The sequence below is a fragment of the Pomacea canaliculata genome, linkage group LG13 (assembly GCF_003073045.1).
Source record: "Pomacea canaliculata isolate SZHN2017 linkage group LG13, ASM307304v1, whole genome shotgun sequence".
NCBI classification, from domain to species: Eukaryota; Metazoa; Mollusca; class Gastropoda; order Architaenioglossa; family Ampullariidae; genus Pomacea; species Pomacea canaliculata.
Window position 1 is genome coordinate 5,580,768 of NC_037602.1, and position 25,814 is coordinate 5,606,581.

The window sequence follows — 25,814 nt, forward strand, 5'->3', positions numbered from 1 at the left end:
CAGAGCATAGAGCACATCAAAATAAGGTTAATCACATAAGATATTTTACCTGCATGATCTAAATCACAATTTTGGGTACTATTTGTTCCGTGGTAAGCCTTTTCTCTCTTATTTCTCTCCCTTCCTTCCCCTCTTCCCAACCCTGTAAATCAGGGGTGGGAAACGTCCAAATTTATTTCATCCGGACCGTCAAGGTAACCGCAGATTTCAGAAAATCTATTAGCTTTTTTTCATAGCAAAACATTTTTAATTAAGTGGATCCTATTAATAATGTAAATTAATAATGTAAATTTTTAGGACAAGCAAGGAACGTTCATTATGGGACAGAACACATACGAGTGTATGACAAGACTCTTGTCACAAGAGAGACACATATCCCCATCATTGACTGCCCGCGGTAATAAGGACGTTGCCTGTGGTCTTGCGCCAAGCGTTTAATCTTAAGTCCGTTCCTAATGAAATAAATATGGACAAATATTTAACTTGTTTAAATTTTTGTCTGATCAAGAAGAGCATTAGGAGGAAGCCTTGATAGACATCCGTGGACATTCAAAATCCACCTATGGACATTCGTCATCGGAGGATAGTTCTTGAATTCTTCAAAGTGTAGGTTCTGGCTTCGAGTGAGAACGTGTCTCCTCTTCCACACAAGCTTGAATTATTAATAGAGTCAGGCTGTATTGGTTACCAGCAAGTTGGATTGTTCTTTTTTCTGGAATCAATGTTCCAAATCTGAAACCGCAGAATCTATCTCTTGTCTGCCGCTGAAGTGTAATGGCACAGGGAATACCACAGGAGGTGAAAGATTGTTGCTATCGTTGTTGGTGTTTGACAGTCCTCTGGTCGGCTGCCTTTGGTGGGTGGGGGGAGAGAACTGTTGACAAGGTAAACGAATCGATTGCTTTATTTATGGCCTGACAATGATTGCACAGGAGCCCTGTTATATTATGCAAACGGATTTCACAGCGGTAACGTATCCAAGTACAATATTGACGTGTATGTTGTTGATCTCTTGCTGTCCATTGTGCCTTTTGTAGACAGGTATCTCTAGAACGGAAGAGGGACATCCACTCAAATTTGGGGAAATAGTATCTTGCATTGAGATTTATCCAAGCATTCGAAAACAATTGTGTACATCACTCTAGTCCTTTGACCAGAAAACTCGAGTCTGTTCAGCAGGTTGTGTCTGGGGCCAAAGCTGGACTTTGGCATAAGCGAGAACAAGTAGGTGGACAGCTATCCACTCTATTCCACAATAACTATTATATGCAATTTCTTATGCTAGTCAGCCTTTTCAAGGGTTCAAATATCAAGTTATTCCTTTTCCGTTCACTCTGTTGAGCCTCCTGATGCTGCTCTTGTCTCATTCTCATAGTTCGCTCCCTCCTCGTCTTTTAGTGAGCCATCAAGGTTATCGGGTAAAGTTGTCATGAAGCGGGAATAAACAACCGCGATCTGGAACAAGAGCCTGGCAAGTCATTTAAGATTCTGTTTACAGCGAACTGGGGATTTGAAGAAGAGGGCCAGAAACACAGCAGATGTGTCGCGAGTCTCACTTGTATTTTTTTCATCATCATCCAGTTTCTACACAGTAAAATTCAAACGCAAGCACGAAACAACAAAATCGGAAAACAAGAGTAAAAGGTTCACAGATTGCAACGTTGAAAAAAGCAGTGGGTCAGTCGTTGCTGTTACCTCAGCTACCATTGCTTTTTCGTGGCTTTTTCAGCTTGATCGAGCGATGACCCCTGGAGAGTCGTTAGGCTTTGATCTAGGACTTCCCTGACAATATTTGCGTAACAGGCATTATAAAGACAGAAGGTCAAGCATAAAGAAATGACAGAAAACAGGTGGACAAGTTAGACCTGTCTGGCGAGAATGGAAAACAAAGTGCTTACGTCATGCCCGTTCAGCGCGAAATGGGCAGTTGTCCTCTCCAAACATCCACCCAGCCTACTACCCTCTTGTAATCTCAGCTTTGCTTTGTTTCTCGCACGGTATTTTCTAAACTCCACAAAGATTAGAATATTATCTGCGATGTGATCTGGCCTTTATTTCTTACAGCTTGAATTATTGATAGTCAGGTTGTACTGGTTGCCAGCCAGTTGAATTGTTCTTCTTGTGGAATCCATGTTCCAAGATCTGAAATCGTAGAATCTACCTCTTTTCTGTTTTTCTTTCCAGTAAATAAATAAATGTAGGCAAATTAAGATCCCTAGAAATGAAGGGCTTTATAAACACTGTAACACCAAAGATGTACAAGTTGAATTTTATTATCGATTTATTGGTAAAAAGTGTGAGGTCTGCATGCTCTCCACCAGTCAGTGGCCCTTCTCTCAAGACGCAATACCTGCTGATTCTTGAATCGCTAAATTTCAATCTCCTCTTACACTGTTTGTTTTGTGTGTGACTAACTCTGTATGCGTGTGTGTGTGCGTGCTTGTTCTTGCACATTCACGTGCGTCTGTGTTTGTGTATGAACAGAGTACTGTTCTAAAAGGTACCTGTATCTATCTATGGAAGCATGTATATAGTTTAGACAAAGAGTACAGTATACGAGTAAGGGTCAATAATTATTTGCTAATCTTAAATATTAAATCTTAATGTTTTCTTTTTATTCTCCGTTACTTTCTCTCTTGCTCTGTTACTCTATACATTCTACTAAGAGTGTGTAAAGGTGAAAACAGTCCTACGTTTTGAAGCTTTAACACACTAGCTACACAGCCCAAAATAAAACACACACCCCACACACAAACATATGAATATATAAGCATTAGCATGTAAGAAGGTTGATTAAACCTATTTTGACAGTATACAGAAATATTTCGTCTGCAAACTTATTGTAAATGTGAGTTGTCCTAAAAAAATGATCCAATGTTTTGAAAACACGTTATGTATATTACTCTTCTATGTTTTATTCACTCAGCCAATGAATGATCACCTTGATCACGACAGCATCATTTTTTAAAGCCTTTTCATACACTGTACATAACCTCTGAAGTCCTGTGAGTTCTTTGACCTGGCAACAACAGTCAGGTCTCAACAAGAGTCTTCCATTTCTGGACAGGCTCTATACAGACCTCGACAAAGAAAGCCCTGTGACACGCGCGTGGTGTCGGCTGTTTTCCCTGATACAAATCGTTAACGCCACAGGTCACAGCTCACTCATTTCATCCAGTCCTAGCCACCTAGTCAGCAGAAGTCTGGAAACATCTAACATCCTCTCTCTGGTGGCTCTGAAGGAATACAACGTTATTAAAGAGAACGTAAGATTTCTGAGGGACATTAGGGCAAGAAGCCACGTGTTTAATTTTGTTTTCGTTTGTTTTCTTTCCGTATGTTGTGTTTTTGTTTCCTTTGTGTGTTTATATGATTGATATTTTACAGTTAACAGACATGCTAGGTGACCCTAAAGATTAAAAGCCTGGAGAGAAAGTTATGTAACTGTTAGTAGGGAGAAAGTAAGAGAAAAGAATGAAAGGTGATATAATTATATATCCCCTACTCATTTTGTTTGCTGCCATTTACATTAAAAATTAGGCCATAAACAAATTCTTGCAGTTTTTCTAAAAGTCGACCTTTCTTCACCCAGAAATGCTGTCATCGCAAACAAACAGAGAAGCTGAATGATGACTTCGTGACACGTTTGTCTTTTAAAGAGACAGCAACACCATCGTGAACTCATAGCCTCAATTACAATGCTGCTCTGGTTTTGTTTCTTGATGCCAAGAACTCTACTGCAGACGGTAGAGATTTTATGGGTGTTTGAAATACCAACATGTTAAATCAGACTACAGCGTGAAAAAAACTTAAGAAACTATAACCAATTGCTGTTGAGAAAAAATGTATCGACAAGCACTACCAAGATGGTATTACAAGATTGTTAGGTCGTCTTTAAGAAAACGACATTTTGTCATTAGACTGTTCGAAGAGATATCAAGTTAACAGGGATTTTCAGAATCAGTACAGAGTCACTGAAAGTTCAATAGTAGGACAAAGTGTCATAAAATATTCATTACAGTGTGTCATTTAGAGCACCGGTCGGAGACACCAAGACACTACGTTTCCAGGTCTTGCGGAGTGAGTTCACCAACACATGGCACCAGGTCATGTCAGTGACAACGGATGACCAAAGATAAGCAAGTCATGTCAGTGACAAAACAGATGGATAACGAGAGACACGCCATGTCAGGGACAACGGATACAACAATGTCCTGTCTCCGGCTGGCACCGACGACGACAAGGATACCGTCACTATCACCATCACCTCCCCGCGGAAGTCACAACCACGAGGAAGTGCGCCTGCTCAAAGTTCGTGCAACAATGCGACAGTCGACATTGCCAGACGTTGACACGTCCTCCGCGACAATGACGACCGCGGCGATACAAAAGATGGAAACGGAGCAAGCGAGAGGCCAGCACCAGAGACAAGTCGCCGAGAAGATTCTTAAGAAACTCCTGTCCTTCCATCCCTTCACCGAGACCTCATACCAGCGCCTGGTGGAGCGCACCGAGGTCGAAAAGGTCAAGACCGCACAGCGCGAAAGCAAAAGACAGGAAGCACGTCTCGTGGACGGCGAGCTGGTGTTCGGCACTGGTGAGGAGAATGAGAAAGAGGTCATCGAGGTTAACCCGGACTTGCACGAGGGTAACGTGCTGCTGGACAAATACGGAATCTTCCCCACTCCCTACTTAGGAAGACCTTTGGAAGAAATCGACAAAGGCATCAAAGAAAAGGTAACGATCTTTTATTTATTGTTTTCCTTTTCTTCTTCTACTTCTTCACATCCTCGTCGTCAATCTTTTTTTGACATTGTTCCGTCTTGTTTCTTTATTTCTTATTGCTCGAAAGACAGGAACAATACAAAATGTTCGATTTCCTTTGACATGTGGTAGCTTAAATGGGGAAGTAACAATCGCCCCAGTTATGGTCTAGGGTGGCTTGTTGACAAGCCTGGGGCTCATCATGTAAGAAAGTGGGTAGTAGGTATTCTCTGACATCACTCTTATACAGACTATGTTTTATGTTTGTACTGGCACCTTTCTGAGACAGTAATTGTCTTACAAGTCAGAGAATTATCTAGAACAGTTACATAAACGAATTGTAAACACTGCCATTCTCTACAGACCTACGAACTTGAAAAATATTGTCATTCTTTGCAAGACTTTCCTCACTACTTTTCAAAAGGAAGAGTTGGCAAGACTGTACAGTTGAATAACGCGAAATAGTGTTTGGCGTTATGTGGAGTACTTTCTTTGAAACAGTAGGAATTATTTTCAGAGAATTCGAAAAGAAACTGTAAAAAGTTAATTATTTGAACAGGCGGTTTAATTCTCCAAGAGAATTCGCGTATTCGCGTCTAGCAAAGAGACACTGACGAGTTTCACTGGGGACATTGTCAGCGGCCAGTCACCCGTGTCCTTTGCTGTACAGGTAGTCATGGATTTCGTTCCGGACTGTGACATTTACTGAAAGCAGGTGTCTCTTTGTTCTCCTATTCAGTGTGATCGATAGCATTTCCATGCCATCGGGTATGACTTGCAAAAGTTTCTACCTGAAATGATTCGCGTGTTGGGTGGACGTAAAGGAGGGAGATGGAAGAGTCTGTGTGAGTGTGTGTGCGTGTACTTTACAGTGTATTTTTACAGTTTAAACAGCCGTGTAGTGGTGGTAGTAAGTTTTTACTACAGTAGACATCATTGTTGTTTAGTTCGATTATCGTCCGTCGCTTGCTGTAGCTTTTAAGGGCGTTGATTGTTTGGCTGAAATTGAATAAAGATTAATTACTAGCTCCTCTCGGTAACGTCTCTCAATATCTGCGTATGTAGAAATTAGTTGAATTAAAATTAAGAGGGTAGGAGTGGTACTATCAGACATAGCCAAGACAGTTTAAGAAAACTGTAACATATCTAACAGAAATAAACTGCTAAAAATAATGGAAAGGCCACCTTCATATTTTATACATTTTTAAAAATCGTGTATTAAACAAGGACATGTTGATTAAAGCAACAGTGAGCAATTCCTTTAAAATCTTTTTGAGTGAATTTGTTTTGTAAGTGGATTTGATGACAAGTTCTAGTTTGGTCTTGTACGTGCTCACTACAGTAATGAAGCAAAAAAAAAAAAATGTCATTGAATCGAAATAAAAATGCATGAATTACGATATATAACAAGGCATAACTGAACAATAGAAAACATGTAGTTCATGTGCCAGCCCTGTTCATTTTCAAGACCTCGGCAATTTTAGAGCCCTGGGAGAGTATTCATTTCCGGCATCCATGCGTCTTTGATAATCATGCCTCAGAGAGGACGATTTAGTGCGGTCGACGAAGGAAGGGTCACTGCAAGGCTGCAGGAGGGCGTGGGCGTTCAAGAAATTGGCCGCCGATTGGGAGTTGCTCACTCTGCCATTCAAACTCTACAAGACCGCTACAATGAAACCTGAAGTGTTGCAGATCGAAGACACCCCGGACGCCGCGGTTAACTACCAGACAACAGGACAGGTTCATTGTTCTGTCCCGGCCTGTTACCTAACTCTAAATCCAATTAAGCATCTGTAGGATGTCCTGTGCCACCAACCTAAAGCCAACCACCCCTGCTCCCCCAACAGTTGGCCTCACTCATATGTACCAGTTTCTTCATCAAGAGTGGCAGGCAGTTCTTCAAAGGACATTGGTTTAGTCCATGAGACAACGATACCTTGCCTGCATTCAGGCCAGTGGTTGACACATACGATATTCAGTTTCTTTTTTCTCTGATTAATTTTCTGAATTCTAAAAACCATGGGTTAGATCAGTCCAGACTGGAATTCTTGTTAAAGTTATTAGCTTCATTGAAATTGGCTGACAATGAATATGAGTGGAGTCCCTTCACCTAGCAGGTTTGAGGGAGGCGGCTCTGTTCTCAATTTTTGTATTTTTATTAGTTTGTTGTGTTTTTGGTGCCCATTGTGTAGGCCGATGCTTTAGGTTTTTTTTTCTTCGTTGCATCGTTGCTGTGTAGGACTGTTTAACTTTTTGTTTTCTTCTACGACTTTCGGACCTGTTAGATCTGGATTTGAGAGTGATGTCCCTTCGCCTTACCGGGCTGGAGGGGAGCAGCTCTCTGTCGTTTTGTCTCGTCTGTGGATCTGCATCGATGTTTGGTTTCTCTACTCGTCTGTGATGTTTATTGCGCCGTTCGTTTCTGTTGTGGATTTTTCTTCAGTGCTTGTGCTTCGTCATTTCTTACAAAAGACATCTTCTTCCACTAAAGGCTTCTGTCGCTTGTTCTGCCATCTTGCTTTGGAGTTTTTGACTGCAGCGGATTGTATGCCTTCTTCACTGACACTTTTAGTTGTTCCAGCATTGTGGACCATGCCGTTTTCAATTTATTATTTATGAACCACATACGTTGCTTCCTGTTCTGTAGATTAGATTCTGGATCTGCGTGTGCTTCAGCGATGTGTCGTCTGGTGATGAGATGTGTTTGTGTTATTCTATATAAACGCTATGTAAATAAATATTATTATTAATAATGTTACATTTAAGGAATAAAGAATTGCTTTAATTCAATGCTGGTGTGGTTATTGACTCAAAGTAGTGATTGACTTTACAACGGCCTTTCCACTGTCTTGAGCAGTGTACTTTTAATGTCTTTGTGACTCGTGTGAGAGAGAGAGAGAAAGACAGATGGAAAGAGAGAGGTAGGTAGAAATCTCAGAATGTCCAAACAGCGAGAAAGATCTTTGCATTAATTGAACATCATCATTTCTCGGTCGTTTGCAGACATTTGTCATCATCGCCAGGCGGCTCGGCAAGAAATACATCTATAGGTTCTCAGCTAACAGGTCTTTCTTCATTCTCCCACCCTGGAACCCAGTCCGCCGCCTCACACTGTACCTCGTCTCAAATCGGTTTTTCGACTACTTTATCATCGCCACCATCCTCGTCAACTGCGTCTTCCTCGCTATGCCAACTTGTCTTTCATCGAGAAGTCAGAGTGAGTAACTGAGTGTAACTCCAACCCTTTAAATATATTTCGTAATAATCTTCCTGTTAATTTTATTCTTCTGTCATTCTAACCTTGATATGTTGCTGTTTTCTATGCATGTGTAAGTTTGTTCAATTGTCGAATTCCGACTATAGTTTCATCAATATAGTTTGAGGTCCATGAACCATATTACTCAACATATTTTGGCCTCTTTCCCTAAACAGTATTGTCAAACCACACTGAGCATAGTTGTCAAGTGTGATACTGAGCTATGCAGGTATTATTAATATTATTGCTGCCTCATAAAAATCAGTGGATCTAAAAAAAAAAACTTATAATAATAAAAACCAGTAAATCAAGAAAGTCATAATAAAATATGTAAAGGAGGTACCAAGAAAAAATATCAGTCAAAATCATCATCACCATCAATCATGAAATGCAGCTAAAAATCCATAACGGAATGTTGGGCAATGAAAGCCATAGAGCCCTGTTTGGCAGTGTTAGACTGATCGTAAAATGGAAGTAACAAACGGATTGTTGTCGATTTTGTTTGCTCTTCCAGATATGTCTTTCTCGGAATCTACGGGGTGGAAATGATTGTCAAAGTTGTTGCCCGCGGGTTTTTCATTGATAAGTACACGTACCTGAGAGACCCATGGAACTGGCTGGATTTCATTGTCATCCTCACGGCGTAAGTCAAGCGATCTCTTTCAGTAGTAAATAGCTAAGCTGCAGGAGTACTATGTGTCCTCTTCCATTGGATATTTAGGGTCTTGATACTTCCTGGATTCTAGACTTTGCTGTACAGGAGAAAACTGACAAAATATACTGTTTCTGCTCCCTTGGTGAGAGTTTTGTATCCAAATCCTTGGTCGTATCTGCGAGTTTTCTATTTTGGTTATAACTTTACATCTAAACGCTAAATAAATTTTCCCTTTAACCAGGATCTCATAACTTTATATTGCACGCAAAGACACAGACACAGGGTTAAACCAATTCACACTTAAGGAGTAAATTTATGCAACTATTTCCTCCACCAACCACCTCTTTCTTTCTCCGTCTTCGTTTTAGTTTTTCTTTCTCGTCTCATGCCTTAGCTCACAGGGTAAACTGTTGAAGTAATAAATGCTCTTCCCCACAGCCTCATCACCATCGTCATTGAGCAAGCAGACTCTACAATATCGGTCGGCAACCTTCAAGGCATGAGGACATTCCGAGTACTTCGAGCTCTCAAGACTGTCTCCATCTTGCCAGGTCGGCACAGGGAACATTTAGAACGCACACACACACGCACATGAGACAGTTCATTGCCCGTGTTAACGCAGCTAGTTAATGAATAAATGACCCACCTAGCCATGAAAAGAGATCATTTCCAAAAAGGTGGCCTACTAAAATTATGGAACTATCATTTTCTTTTAACCTTTCAAATTTAGAAAAATTGTAATGATTACACAAGCTTTATTTTATGATAAATGCCATATTATCTTTTTGGTGTTTATAGTACTGTGTTTCATGATACTGTTACATCTCAATATATGGCGTAATGCTACTAAACATTATATGTACAAATATATGTATTTTCTAAGTGATGATCAAAGATGAGATTTGAGAAAGTCAAGGCAACTGTGTTGCAGGACTGAAAACTATTGTGAACGCTTTGCTACGAGCTTTCAGGATGTTGTTGGAAGTAATCATACTGACACTGTTTTGCCTCATGATCTTTGCCCTCATCGCCTTGCAAATGTATAAAGGTGTGCTGAGGAATAAGTGTGTTAAGAACATAGACAACGAAACAAACAATGAAGTCGAGATCTACAGTGAGTTCTATGAAGCCTGGGTTCAAAACTCATGTAAGTTAGACACAAGTTTCAGACAATTTCTCTCTTTCTCCCTCTATTTTAGTAGACTAGTATAATTGTTAACAGATTGAGATCAACTGGATTTCACACTTAACAGTTTTTTGCAACCTTATATATTTACCAGCATTTGATACGATACCGGTGTTGATAGTGAATAAAAGTACACCCCTCAAATCCCTGTGTTTGTAAACAGCAAACTGGCAGCAGGACGATTCGGGAAATTTCCAGATTTGTGGCAATATATCAGGTTCTGGGTGAGCAAATCTCTACTCTTTGTCAAGTTTCATTAATTTTGTTTGATTTTTGCTAAAAGCAATTTTTGCTAACTGAAGGAATACAAACAAATTCGTCTATGAAAAATATTTATGATTTAGAAATTGACGACGATGACGATGATGTAAAAGCTATCATGTTACTTCACAGGGCCTGCCAGGTGAACTACACCTGCTTGGAAGATGTGGGTGATAATCCAAATTACGGGTACACTGGGTACGACCACTTTGGCTGGGCCATGCTCAACTCCTTTCCAGCTGTTGACACTGGACTATTGGGAAGACAACTATCAGAAGGTAAAGACCTCGTGTAACTTCTCCTCACCTGCATTTTACTTGTGCCCCTCTTATTTCTTCTCCCCGTAGGATTGTCTTTCAAAGCAGTGGTAAAACATGTTCGTCACTAAGATGATCATCTATCTGTGGACTATTATCTATTCCCCCCCCACACACACACACGCACACACATACAATTTCTCTCCAAGTAAAGCAGGTTTAAGTGTCGATTGGCCGTAAAACACAAGCGTTCCTGTCATTCTCAGTTGGGTTAAAAAGCGTGAAAATGCTGGGTCAAGGAAATTGATATATAGCTTCAGGTAAAGTATGGTGCTCTAGAGGATGTTTGTTCTTTTAATGGGAAATAAGAATGACTCATAAAAAATCTGTAACTAATCCTGTCTGGTTGCGCCCATGGATATTGCTAACAATCGGTGGTGTAGGTAAGAGTATAACACATCAAGAGATATTACAGTCATAAAGAACACACAGCTAGAAAAATAACATATAAAACAACAAAGAAGAGATTATGATTTGCTTTAACGCTGAATTCCCTTGTTGTGGTCACAGGTCATTAGAGCGAACGGTCCCTGGAATGTGATCTTCTTTCTCATCGTCATATTCTTTGGCTCCTTTTACCTGCTGAACCTCATGCTTGCCGTGGTAGCCATGTCGTACGAGGAGGAAGCACTCAGCGCTGGCAAAGTGAGTTGAGATTGTCCAACTCGACCTCGCCGGTTTGTTCTCCGTATTGCAAGGGTGGTTAGCCAGCTTTAATGTTAGTCCTCTATTATGTCTTTTTCCCTCCTCTCTTTCCCATCAGCAACTCTTTGCAGTTCGTTATCAATATACCGTCCATTGTACAAGTCTACCCCATTTCTTCAAGGTGTGCAGGATTCCGATATATTTTTTCAAGTATTGGGTTTATGTCAACAAAAGATACCTTCCCCGTAAAAGATATGCGTGAATAGCTTCAGTTCTTTCTCGAAATTCACGCCTTGAAAGGTCTGCAGAACGAGGTGTCGTCACGAACGTGCCTAATTAGCATATAGTCACAACTCTCGTATTGATTGCAGACTTATATTCAGTGAGCAGGTTGAATATATGCATCAAATCCAATTTCCTACTAAGAGCAGGACAAGTAATAGGATTTGTTGCTGACGGATGTGGATTAGCCGAGTACAAATACTGTTCAATTATTACGTGAACTGTAAAATTAATCTGGTCTGTTTCGTTCACGGGTGGAGGTTTGATAACTTTGAATGTCCTATTATGGTTTTATCTGTCCCATAAAAAAAATTGATTATCGTTTTTTTTCAGGAAAAATAAAAATAAAAATTAGCAAATACCAAGAAAAAAGCAAATAATAAACGATCTAACCATGCTGGCACAAGATACCTTTCCCGTAAAAGATATGCGTGAATAGCTTCAGTTCTTTCTCGAAATACACGCCTTGAAAGGTCTGCAGAACGAGGTGACGTCACAAACGTGCCTAATTAGCATACAATCACATCTCTCGTATTTATTGCAAACGTATCTTCAGTGCGCAGGTAGAATTTATGCACAAGATTTGGTTTTCTATTATCAGCAGGCCAACTTTTAGGAGCTGTAGCTGACAGGTGTGGATTAGTCAAAAACAAATACTATTTATTTCTTAAATGGACTAAAATTCACCATGGTATGTTTATTCGCTGGAGGGGTTTGATAACTTTGAATGTCCTGTTATAGTTTCTTTTTTAAAAAAGAATTCATCATCATTATTTCAGAAAAAAATAAAAAATAGCAAATACGAAAAAAAAAATCTAACCTGCGATGTAACCATGCTGGCGCTCAAAACTAAAAGGATTTCGGTCAAAGAACAGGTCAGAGATTACTGGAGAAGAGAGTTCTGAGTTAGGCAGCAAAAGGGAAACAATCTCCTGTAATTAGTCTGACTCGCCTAGCAGATCACCTGATGATGATTGATGGATGAATCGGTATTTCACAGAAAAACACAAATAAGTTGTAGAGCTTCTCCTTCATGCGTTCATGTGGGGTTAAGGGTCGGTAACTTTTTCCTACCTTCTCAGGGATTCCCATCTGATCGAGCGACCTCTGATAAAGTCAAGGAAAAGAAACCAAACGAAGACGACGTCTTGATGCAAATACAAAGGACAGCTATTTACAGATCAAGATGGCGGAAAATGCTGGTAAACCACAGCAGTAGTGAGACTTTGCGAAACACAGAAGACGGAAAGACAGCCAGCGACATCAGTTTGTCAGAGAAAGGTCGCACGAAGCAGGTTGAAACGGCAAGTACGAGCGGAACCATGGGCTCCCACGTGACTGTCAAAGACGACGCCTCTGTGTCGGAGTCTAAGGAAAGGAAGAATCCCCTAGTCAAACAGGAAAGCCAAGGAATGGTACGTACCCTATAAATATTCTTTTCTTAAGAGATGTATGCCACACTGTTGTAATTTTTTTCTAAATGAGAGGTTTTCATCTTTGCCAATTTGTTGCAGGTTTTTCATCAGAAGAATATTTTAATATGCCAAACTTAGTGAGATACATTCTCTTGGAATTTTTGTTTCCTTAAAAATTTTTTAACAATATTTTTGTTTGTACACCAATGCAGAAATTAACATAGAGAATTGTTGAACTGTGCAATTATACAGATCTGCTATGTTGATATTTGTTGGCTGTTGCAAGCATTGTAAATATTGTAGAACTGTTCAACTGTGAAAGTTGAAGTCCACTAGTTCTTGAAGACTTTGTGGATTCTCGAAGTGTACAGCTGTCATCATCACGAATGCTTCCTGGACAGGTGTCGTCGTCAGATGTGGTTTTGGAGAAGGGGGGACATCGAATGCTGCCAGTGATGAATACCTGGTGTCCAAGAAAAAACGAGAATCTGTTGTCATTGTTAGAGGTGAGACAGTTTTGCTCAGTTCTGGTCATCAACTGCCGAAAAGTTCATCTTTCAAAGAATAGTATATCCATCAAAGTGTAATTGTGCAAATTAAACTGATTTACAATCAGGTTGTAATTTTTTTAATTACGGGAAACTTCCGAACACAACACACACAACAATGAAATTATAAGGCTGAGCTAGCAACATGTTGTACGCTATGTTCCAGAGAAAGACCTGAAAGGAGACCTTGCCAACCAGAACGGACGGCTAGTGGACAGGAATTGCGGGGCGTGCAGCAAGTACTGCGCGTGCTTCGTGTACTGTGGGTGCGCCTGCAAAACCGCGTGCACGCGCTCGTCTCAGACCCTTTCTTCGACCTGGGCATCACCCTTTGCATCATCCTCAACACTGTCTTCCTGGCCCTCCAGTACCATGGCATGAGTTCCAGTCTGGAGAACGCGCAGCGCTTTGCTAATTACGTGAGTGCTTTGCACGCTAACTTGCTAAGATCATCCTTTTCTTCATCATAATTGTCGTCGTCATCATCATCATCATCATCATCATCATCATCCTGGGTGGGTGAGTTGGCTGCTTGGTTGATTGGAAGAAGTATGTGATTATGAATGGACAGAAGCATTGATGGAGTTGTACATAAAAAAAGTTTCATGTCAGCAGCCGAGCAGGATTGTAACTGTTTAAAGTTGTTAAGTTGGCTAAGACCTTTGTCTTTGTACGCTAATTGCACGTGTAAAAGGTTTAATATAAGTAAGTTCAAAGGATGGACTCTCATTATACTCAAAGAAAGCAAAAGTACTTCTTTGGTATCTTACAGTTTAAATTCTAAAACAATATTACTGATAATATTATTAGCGTAGTTGACTCTATATATCTACTAGTATAATTTCTCAAAAGTCCACAGGTGAGTTACTAATATTTAATATCAATTCTCCAAAATAACTTGTATTTTTCTCACGTTTTTTTCGTTTTAGTAAGAAAATATGAAAACTTTTTTTACTTGCCCATTGTGGAGTTCAGGTGTTTACAGCTGTATTTATACTGGAGACAGTGTTGAAAATCATGGCTCTCACCAAGGCTACTTCTATGTGGGCTGGAACATCTTCGACCTTATTGTTGTCCTCGCAAGCATCGTCGACTTGAGTGTTGAAAACATCAAGGGTCTGTCTGTGTTGAGGACCTTTCGCTTGGTGAGTTCTGATGTAGAATGTTTTGGTGAAACTGGGATCGGTGAAATGTATTCATGGAATGTCGAATACATGTAATCAACGTGTTCATGATGAATGTGTTCTGTAGTAAAAATACGTTGAACGGCATTGCTGATGTAGCATGAGTTGATAGGCATTACTAAACGATCTGTTTTTGTGAAATGATTTGAAGTGTCGACCTAACATGTGTTGATGTAGCAACAAGCATTTTGTCCTCCTTTACGACAAAGACAGAAAGCTGTTTTTCTTCCTTAACCGGACAAAAATGGATGAACAGTTGGTAAAGATTTTGACGTAACGATGTGAATTTTTCCGTCTACAGCTTCGCGTCGTGAAGCTGGCGCAGGCCTGGCCCACTATGCGCATGCTCCTCACCATCATCATCAACACGCTTGGAGCCCTGGCCAACCTCACAGTCATCATCGGCATCGTCATCTACATCTTTGCGGTTATCGGCCTGCAGCTCTTCAGAGGGGAATACGGCAGCTTCGACTACAGCGGCACGGAAGGAGTGAGGTAAAGAGTGATGACTTCATTAAACGACGAGGAAGCTCTGCAGGCTGCCTGGAATGTAAAGGGGGGTAATTTAACTGCTTTTAATATAGCTGGCAGCTATGGCTATATGAAATAATGATCATACAGTCTCATTAAGGTGCTTAGACAATTCTGCATGGAATTGAATGGAGGTGCTATGTTACAACGTAAGGTGCTTTTAATACTAAGCCCCATGGCTAGGGTAAAAGGGCCAAAGAGAAATAAAATACATTGACAGTAGTAAAATTGCAATATTTCGTAACCCGAATGCGCTTACTCGTCTGTTGGAACAAAGAAACGAATAAAGGGATCGTACTTTTGAAACAGATCTTGAAGAGATAATAATAACAACGCTTTGATAAAATGTCCATAAAAAGTGACAGCAGGAAAACCTGAAGAACATAAGACATTCCTTTTGCAGGTGGCACTTCCAGGACTTTTTTCACTCGTTCATGATGATTTTTCGCGTGTTGTGTGGAGAGTGGATCCAACCTCTCTGGCAGTGCATGCGATCATCCGGGGAACTGTGCATGGTCGTCTTCTTGCCTGCTCTTGTGCTCGGCAATTTCATTGTGAGTTGATTGCAAGCTGTGCATGTCTGCATGATTATCTCATAGGGATGCTTTTCTGTCATACGACATCACTATACCTATCGCCCTTTACATCTTACAAAGAGCATTAAGCTCTCCGCAGTCTAGGGAAATGGGCTTTTTAATAATAATAATAATAATAATAATAATAATAATAATAATAATAATAATAATAATAATAATAATAATAATAATAATAATAATAATGACATATTGAATGAGCAACATTCTCCCAGTAAAGCAAACAAATCCAGGTGTTCAACATTTTAAGAGGCGACTTCATAAATTTAATTAAATTAAAGTAACTTAAAAGTGAGTTACCTGTCAGGGCTACTGATTTTAGCTACAACCTTTTCCAACTCATCATGCATTATTCTACTCTCGAGTTTCTTTCATGGACGGCAACAAAGGTGTGGCATTCATATACCGACAGAAAGATCTTTCCTTCTTAGTACAGGTGCTGAACCTCTTTCTGGCTTTGCTGCTCAACGCCTTCGCCACGGACTCCATCAAAAAACACACGGAGTCAAACCAGGAACTGTCGAAGATCAAGCTCGCATTCGAAAAAATCAAGAAACTTTGCTGCTGTTGTCGCAAGCGCATTAACAAGAATGCTGTGAATCCTGACAACAAACAATCGTCAAAAGGTTCAGATGACAGGGAGGAGTCTGAGGAAAACAAGAGAAGAGTAAACAGTGAGTACATGAAGTAAAATGCTTTCCTTTTGAGAGTGACCTTTCTTCGGTAGAAGTAAAAATACGTTGAGCACAAATATGCACACGTGCGTGTGTGTGTGTGTGAGAGAGAGAGAGAACAAGGTCAAACTTTTGGAACTGTTCAAATGTTTGCGCCATCTCAGAAAATGGACTCCTTAAATAAAAAATTGAAAAGATAACATGACAGTTGTGGTATAGTTTCGCCTCCATGGGCATCCTCTCGTTTAACGCTCATCATACACAAAACTAAACATAATCATCAAGCGGCGTAGGAAAGACAAACATCATGTGAGCCTTTAAGATTCAGAAATACTTTCTCCTCTCCCTTGCCTTGAGAAGAGTGATGTCCCTTTGCCTAACTGGCTTGATGGTGAGTGCTCTCCCTCACTTTCATTTTTGCCCGTAGATCTGCGTGAAGTTTTGTGTCTAATGTTCATCAGTGCATCTGTTACGATATTTTCTACAGTTCTTGTGTGGATTTTTATGTCTGCGCCACTTTTCGTCTTTTCCTGGGCCATTTTACTTCTACTGTCACATCTGCGCCATCTTGTCGTTACTTAGATTTTAGATCTACACATTGCCGTGTCGAACTCAACCTCTGATCACTTTCCTGCAGCTGCTGACTTTGTTTTTTTCTATTTCACACAGACCTTAAAATGTCCCTGATGATGCCAACAACAAAGTGGGCTTCATCGATGGGAAGGCAACACTTGGGACTTCCAAACTTAACGGCTCTGTGAGCAAGGTATTCTGTAGCCACACCATGGAGTTTTGCTTAGAGGCATTATCATAGACACATCACTTTGCTGGTACGAGAGCTGATGTGAGAAAGTTTGGATTGTAGGTGATGCCAGAAGCTAAAGTTGTGTCCCAAGTAAACATCAGAAGACATTAACAACTGAAATTATTCAGAATCAGAAATCTCTACCATTTGATACGCATTCGGTCAACAACGGTATCTTCAAAGATAATAATACGTTTCCTAGTAATAATTACCTTGTAATTAGTTCTGATAGTTTTGACGCCATAGCTAGGCGCGCGCACGCACGCACGCACGCATCTATATAAACGGATAGATCAACTGCATCTGCATCAAAAATACGTTTCATGCTTAGGAGTATGTGTCTATGCTCAACAGATCAAGCCCGGGGCATTCAAAAGCGCAGTGAAACGAATGCAGCTGTCCAGCTTGTACCAGAATTCCAAAAGCACGGGCTCACCCGGTGGGTTCACAACTCAGTTCGACAGGATCTCCAAGGACAGCAAGAAGGATAACAGCGACAACGATGTGGACGACGTCAAGCTAGGCGACACGGCGGATACCGCCCACGAGCCGAAAATTCCACCCAGCTGCTTTCCTGGGTGGATGCGAAACAGGCAGGAATTAGTTTTGTTTGTCCGTCCGCCTGTTTGTCTCGGTATCTGGGTCTCTCTGTTCATTATTTATTTATTCCTTTTTTCATTTGTCATCTAACAGTCTCAAAGATAACTGACTTTGGGGGGTCGTTTGAGCTGTTAATGGTTGTCATTAGTTTCCTGTCCAGAATACAAACAAATTCGCCCATGAAGCAGGATTTATTACCATTCGTTTTTGCATGCCTGTTCTTTTACTGATTCTTATTTACGATCTTGATAGATACACGACAAGAACTACGATTGTCTTGCACGTTGTTATACATAAACAACGCCCTTGTATTGGTGCAGAATCAAATGCTGGATAGCTTCAATGCCAGCAAACATGGGAAGCACTGGACAGCCTTCCGTGGACTGTTGATGAAAATAGTGGACCACAGTTTGTTTGAGTGGGTGGTGCTAGCCATCATCTTCGGCAGCAGCTTGACGTTGGTCAGTTGAAAATATCTTTATCTAGTTGCTTCATCTAGCGTTTTACCCACCATCACAGGCAAGCTCAAAGCGTTATTAAAAAACCCACTGAGATAACAATAATGATAATGGAAGCTTGTCTCGAAAACAAAGAAATTGTGTGCTCCCATAGTGTAGCTACTTGTGTTAAAAAGGTATTTTTTTCAATTGCTTATATCGCTTTCTTTGTTGTGTGCTTTCTCAAAACAACTATTGTAAAGGATAAAAATACAGTATAAAACTGAAGAGTGATAAAATATTCTTCACTAAAAGATAGATAAAGTAGTTCTCTTTTGGGTTTCTGATAATACAACAAGAAATAATTATGATACTTACCACCAACTTTTAGTAAGAGTAAATAATGAAAGGACAGATTGTTTACTTTCATGGTTCCAACCAGTATGCATAGTGAAAAGAAATACTTTTGCTTCGTGTTGTAGGCCTTTGAGGATGTCTACCTGTATCAGGACAAAGGGAAGCAGATGGCGCTGTACGTTTTGAACATCATTTTTTGTATCTTATTTGGTATCGAGATGCTGATGAAGTGGGTTGCCAGCGGCATCACCAACTATTTCAAGAACTTCTGGACCTTGCTGGACTTCTGCATCGTTGTGGTCAGTGTGTCCGACATGTAATAAATGTAAAGCCGTTCCCCTTCTTTAGTCATTCCGACCATTATTAAATTCTATTATCACAAAATCTGCAATATCTGATTTTCTGTAATGTGTTTTACTCCAACATTAAGAGCATAGCGTCGCACGCTCTAACTCTTTATTGCAGATTTCAGTGGCTAGCCTTATAGGCGAATCTCTGGGAGTGTCCAACATTGCTGCCTTTCGATCCTTGCGAACTTTACGCTCGCTTCGCCCTCTGCGCGCAATTGCCCGTTGGCAGGGAATGAAGGTGAGAAGACAGACAAACATAATAAAAGAAAGAGAAGCAGACATAAAAAAAGACAGAGTGGTGTTGGCCTGTGGTGTGAGTTTGTGCTATTGGTAAAAAATAAGATACACCTCGCACTTTGGTCAGCTTACCGAGGAAAGGCAGACATTGGCGTGGTCACCACCCAGACCAAGTTTCAATTACGATGCGATTACATCTGCGTGAGCTGGCGTGATCTTTCTACATTTAATAAGAAAGATTCTGCATGGTCTGAAACTAAACTGACTTTCACCAAGATGACAACACAAAACTAACAATGGTCCTTTGAAAACAAATGAGCCTGTTCTTGGCAAACTGCCAGAAATGTATTCAAACAGTTGTTTTGATAATGCAGATCGTGGTTAATTCTCTCATGAGAGCGATTCCGGCCATTTTCAACGTCTTCCTGGTGGGCATGGTGTTCTGGCTCATATTTAGCATCATGGGAGTCCAGTTCTTCGCAGGTAGGCATGAGGAACATATGAAATCTCACACGCACATGCGCACACACACAGACACGTTGTTGTTGTGTACAGGACAAGCTCATCGGCTTGAATTATTTAAAGACTTCTCGGGTTTGTTTTCTTTTTTTTTTATTTTTTTATGACGCAAGATTACTAACCTTACATTTCAGTGTGTTTATCAATTTACTAGTTTTTGTCTAGCAGCAAGCAGTTTCAAGCCTAAATATGTTTGCAATGCTAATCGTAGAATTACACAAGAGATGGATTTACTAAAAGGGAAAAATGGTTTGATAATAATTTCTTTATTGCCTACATCAACGGCAATTAAACTCATCAGCATCGAATTTCTAAACTTGATATAAGAGATGAGCTCGTATTATCTTAGTTTTTGTCATTTTCCTGCTCAGTTAATGCTATTATTTGAGCACGATGAAATTAAGCTTACAAAGCTCACCCTCGGATTATAAAAGAAAGGAATTTAAAAAAAATCTTCGCAGTTCGTTACTTTTTTAAACGTGATCTAGGCAAATTCTACAAGTGTGTTAACTCAACGTCCGGGGAGAAGTTCACTGCTGATGTGGTGCCAAACAAAACCGCGTGCCAGGCTTTAGGACAAAGCTGGGTGAACTCCAACGTCAACTTTGACAACGCCGGTTCCGGCTTTCTCGCTCTCTTCCAGGTGGTATGTATGCATTTTGTCCTACACAGCTGTTTAGCTGATTTTGTATTTGTTAAATGTGTTCTTGGTAACGACCTTAATATGACAATATTTACTGTTCCTTTTTAAATTAAAATGCTTTACTTCCATTGTTTCTGCCTCAGGCCACGTTTGAAGGCTGGATCGAAGTAATGGTGGACGCGGTTGACTCTACTGATGTATGTAATTTACCTTGTGATCTCATTCATTGAATCAATCTTTATTTTTAACTTAGAACAAATTAAATATTTATTTAAATATTTTAATGTATTGCCTATTGAGAGATACTCCTTGTTTATCGATTTTTTAACATTTTTTTTACTATTGATTAATGGTATCTGTGTATTTACTTTAACCTGTTTACCCTAAATAAAAGAATACTGTTTATATATGTCCTATGGTTCCTACTCCCCCAAATCATATTTCGTAGTGTTTATGATCTGTCCCTCTCTCTCTCTCGTTCCAACGGACTTTGTTCGGATTTTGTATATTTTCCATTAGTCGGGACTTCCAAAACTTTTCACTCATTTTAACAAAAGATATTATTATTATTATTATTATTATTATTATTATTATTATTATTATTATTAGGTCGATCTACAGCCTAGTTTTGAAAACAACCTGTACAGCTACCTCTATTTTGTCGTCTTCATTATATTCGGGTCTTTCTTCACGCTCAACCTCTTCATTGGTGTGATCATTGACAACTTCCAGACGCTGAAGAAAAAGGTAAAATATTAACAAACATAGTAAATACTAGTATTTACTATGTTTGCTGTTAATCTAACTGCACCATTGGAGAACCTTCCTGATTTCCTCCTATTTAATTAATTTAAAAAAGAAGTGTTTTTAATTTGTTTTAAAGTTAAAAATAAAGATTGATTCATTGAAAAGGCTGTAGCTATCTATACAGTGACTTGAAATTTTTAAAAAATTCACATACACAAACGAGCAGCAAAGCTATTGAATGTGGAAGAGAGTGAAAAATTCCAGGTTGGGTGAGTAAAAGAATTTTTGCAAAAAAGTCAGCGCAATCGAAAATGTGCATGTGCATGATAATTAATTCGTATTTGGTGGGGTTGTTTTTCAGTATGATGGCAATTATCTTGATGCTTTTTTGTCGCCAAATCAAAAGAGCTACTATAACACACTGCGAAAACTTGCAAACAAAAAGCCACATAAGACCATCAGACGACCAAAGGTAAGAACAGAAAGTTTAGATACTTTAGCTATGATGCTCTTTCAAAGTAAATATAAGCACAACTTTCCCCAGTTTTTATTTTGTTTTTGTTTTTTGTTTTGTTTTGTTTTTGTTTTTGTTTTGTTTTGTTTTGTTGTTGTTGTTTTGTTGTTGTTGTTGTTTTGTTTTGGTTTTTTTTTTGGGAGGGGGGGCCTGAATGAGAAGAGAATGATCATCGCAGCTTTGTCAACATATTTTTGGCGTTTTGACATATACTTCTAAAAATGAAAATGAAAACCTAACATATATCTTCCTTAATCTATCGAAGAACTTATCTCTATTCTGAAAAAAAATATATTTGCTTGCAGAACAAGTTTCAGTGCTTTTTTTACGACATCTCCACCAACACCAAGTTTGAGCTCGGAATCGTAATTCTTATCTTCTTTAACATGATCGTCATGGCTGTCGAGCATTACAACCAAGCAGATGCCGTGCAGGAAAACCTGAATACCATGAACATCATTTTCACCGCAGTCTTCACCTTGGAGGCCATCACGAAGCTTGTAGGTCTGCGGTGGCACTACTTCAGAGTAGCTTGGAATGTCTTCGACTTTGTCATCGTTATTTTGTCCATCCTGGGTGAGTACTGAGAGAGTAAGTTTGGGTGCGTATTCGTATTCTAAGCTGATGCAACATATCAGGATGTATTTGAATGATTCCGATTATATGTTCCCAAAGCTCGACTATTGTTTTACCATATTTATTTTTGCAGGCATCGTCCTGGCAGACATTTTGTCCAGAATTTACGTTAGACCCACCTTGCTGCGCGTGGTGAGGGTCTTTCGCGTTGGGCGCGTTCTGCGCCTTATCAAAGCTGCTAAAGGCATCCGCAAACTCCTCTTCGCCCTCATCATTTCCCTGCCCGCCCTCTTTAACATCGCCGCGCTGCTTTTCCTCGTCATCTACATCTACGCCATTATCGGCATGTCTTCGTTTGGCGACTTACGGCCGATGAACAGCCTCAACGACATCGTCAACTTCCAGACCTTCGGTAATAGCTTCCTGCTGCTGTTGCGTCTGGCCACGTCAGCAGGCTGGAACGACGTGCTTGAAAACCTGATGCTCAGCCCTCCAGACTGCAACTCCACCTACAAGACTCTACCTGACGGCACGCAGGTGGCGTCGTCCAACGGAGACTGCGGCTTGACGTGGCTGGCCATCCCTTATATGGTGTCTTACATCGTCATAGTCTTTCTCATCGTCATCAACATGTACATTGCTGTTATACTGGAAAATTTTAACCAGGTGAGTTGAAATTTCTAGGTTCTTAAAAACTTCAATCTCATTGAAAAAAATTAAGATGTCGATAACATTCGTTGTAATCGCCTGTTTCTTTAATGCTTATGTTATTTTTCTTCTCAATTTCCTTATCGCTTACTTTCAAAGCTTTGGCAAAACCTTTCCGAATGTAGTTTCTTTTACATCTGGTATGATAGTGGATACTCCTCGTTGTCCTAACTACTGATTTCACAACTTTTATCTTTTATCTACCTGTTCATTTTCTGGTATATATATATTATTACCCATGCACGTTTACCACTGTACTCAAAAAAGAGCCTTCACTGCCATGGACAGGCGTACTTTAGCCGATTATGATCACTAGTAGTAGAAATAGAGCTAGCGCTGATAGTGGTTTTGTGGTTACTGTTTCTGTTATTCATCACCTACTTTACATTGGTATTGCAACACTACTACCGTCAGATCTACATTTACTTTTTGATAATTAATTTTAGTGATGTGGTGTAGATATTGGACTTGCTGCTATTTGTGTTTAATTATGTTCTTTGTTTATGTCATAGTATTGATGTCATAATTGTGCAATCATCATGTTGCTGCTGTCACGTAATCTGTTTTATGGTTTTCTTCGACTGCTAATACATTTTCTCACTCACGCTGCAGGCCCACCAGCAGGAGGAAGTGGGCATCACGGAGGACGACTTCGACATGTTCTACAACGTGTGGGAGCGCTACGACCCCCACGCCACGCAGTTCATCAAGTACGAGCAGCTGTCGAACCTGGTAGCCGACCTGGAAGCGCCGTTGCAGCTGCCTAAGCCCAACGAGATCGTTTTGGTCTCCTTCAACCTTCCCATCGTAGAGGGCGACCTCCTGCACTGTCTGGACGTGCTACGGGCGCTGGTGACACACGTGCTGCAAGACGTGGAGGAGACGGAGGAGCTACGCAAGCTGAAGCAGCAGATGGAGGAGAAGTTTTCCGCCGTCTTCCCGACGCGCAAGAGCATGGCCGTCAAGTCCACAACCCTGCAGCGGAAAAAAGAGGAAGTGGCTGCTCGTACCCTGCTGCGGGCCTGGAGACATCACAAGACGCAGAGGGTCCTGAAGGATCTCGTAGTTCAGGCCATGCGGCAGAACTCACTGCGGCTAGGCACCGGAGCGTCGGAAGGGACAAGAATGTCGGGTATCCATCACCTGGGGCGGCGGCTCAGCAATGCACTGTCCCACTTTTTAGGGGTCTCGCGTCCGTCATCAGCCGTCAGGCGGGCCAGCGTCATCAGTGCCGGACCCGTGGACAGCAAACCCGATGTCAGGCCCCTTAGCAAGCAAGGCAAGCTTTCTAGCTTTTTGCAAGTACCCAGACTGGAAACCCCTGCATGCCATGAACTTGGACAAAAGCTTACATGACTTGGAGTTGTAGTGTTCTTGCCCGTGTGCGCATGAGATACAACGAATAGCTGTGAATTCTGATCAAGCATTCTACATTCCCATCATACTCCTTCAGGCTTCCCTCCCCTATACACTGTTTGTCTGTGCAATAGTCTATATGCCTGTTTGTCAGTATGGCTTATGGTTTGTCTATTGCCATTGCCATTGTCTCACACAGACTGCATAGTGTGAAAAATGGAGTCAGAGGAAGCAAGAAGTTTGAAGTGACTTGCAGTATTTTCCCACTGTGTTGACTTCGTTTTCAATTTTCATGAAATTTGGAGGATGCACTGGTACTTGTTTATGAAAGTACGATGAAATCTCTGATCCAAACGAATATTCTCATACCACACTTTCTTCATAGTCTTAATTAAGAAATTATGGAGCATATTTGGAGTTAATTGGATACACGCCAAAAGCTCTGCCTGGCGGTTGTGTCTGACTTCACAAACATTTATTGTTGATGATGTTAAGCTATATCAAAAGGAATAAGGTCATTAAGTTCATGATCCTAAAGTAAGCTATGCGAGGAGGACATTACGTTCATGACATAAAGTGAGCTATGGGAGGAGGACGTTTTGTTGGTGATGCTAAATTTCAATGTCTTTTTTTTCATTATCGATCATGATGAATTTTTTCCTGATATCTTGACAATGAAGTTTTCAGACTTCAACTACTGCTAGATTAAATTTCCACATAAAACATGCAGAAAAGTGACAATATTGTCGATATTTTATGTGTTGATGATAATATTACGCCCTTTGACGCTGATATAAATGATTTTCTATGAACTTGTCTAAACACTGCAGCCACCTACATTTTCAGAAATCCCACACTAATGAAGGCAAAAACTCTTATCGAATTATTCTACGAAGCGTTACTTACAAAATGGCTAGTGACCATTTTTGGTTTATTTTGTTTTTAAAAAAATTAAACAACCAAAAATAAAAACAAAAAAACACCAAAACAACGTATGGATAGTAAAAGTTATACCAAAACAATGACGTTCGCAAAATAATTTTTTTTTACATAGGACTGCGACAACGAACACTAAAATTTTACGGCTACTTGTATCTGTTAGACGTAATGAGAGAGAGGCGTGGTGTACTGCAAACTCGAATAGCTATGGAAGCAATATTCCATTAATTAAAAGCTTTAAAAATGGATTCTCTATACTTTTAAAAAGGTGCATGCAGCCTGCATTTCCCCTCCCTTTTGAAAATGTGAGAGTGCTGTTTGAAATGCAGTGTTATATACAAGTACATAGAAATATAACAACGACAAAAACTCGCTCAGTGTTTTCTCGCTTTACTCTTGAGTCAAACGGTCTTCTCATAAATTCTGCTGAATCACAAAAGGGAAATACTCCTGCTCACCACTCTTTCATCTTCTCAGTCCAAGAAGAGCTACTTTACGCTTACCATCAAAGCATCAGTCTCGGTATCATCACATGCATAACCTACTTCCATCTCTGGTTTTCTCAAACCTTTTTTTCTACAATCGAAAAAGAAAAACAACAAACCAACCAGTAGCAGAGATCGACGCAATACACGGGATGCACCTGTATTGCAACATACTAAACTATTAGAATCACAGAACTGAAATTACTGTCACCAGAAACAGTCTGTTCTTA

The 25,814-nt window shown here is 40.2% G+C and overlaps 1 protein-coding gene across 1 annotated transcript; it reads left to right on the top strand.

Moving 5' to 3' along the window:
• Positions 1-4,023: 4,023 nt before the first annotated feature.
• LOC112554145 (sodium channel protein 1 brain-like) lies at positions 4,024-24,892 on the top strand. Its single transcript, XM_025221766.1, is given in 27 exon segments — positions 4,024-4,737; positions 7,768-7,985; positions 8,535-8,663; positions 9,114-9,226; positions 9,607-9,822; positions 10,025-10,085; positions 10,255-10,354; positions 10,356-10,400; positions 10,950-11,075; positions 13,498-13,578; positions 13,581-13,748; positions 14,305-14,359; positions 14,362-14,474; positions 14,815-15,008; positions 15,448-15,598; positions 16,074-16,282; positions 18,054-18,177; positions 18,636-18,809; positions 18,976-19,098; positions 19,472-19,580; positions 20,105-20,262; positions 20,403-20,456; positions 20,869-21,006; positions 21,368-21,478; positions 21,826-22,096; positions 22,230-22,762; positions 23,417-24,892. Coding segments are annotated over 27 exon segments (5,130 nt in total). The 5' UTR covers positions 4,024-4,125; the 3' UTR covers positions 24,161-24,892.
• Positions 24,893-25,814: the final 922 nt, after the last annotated feature.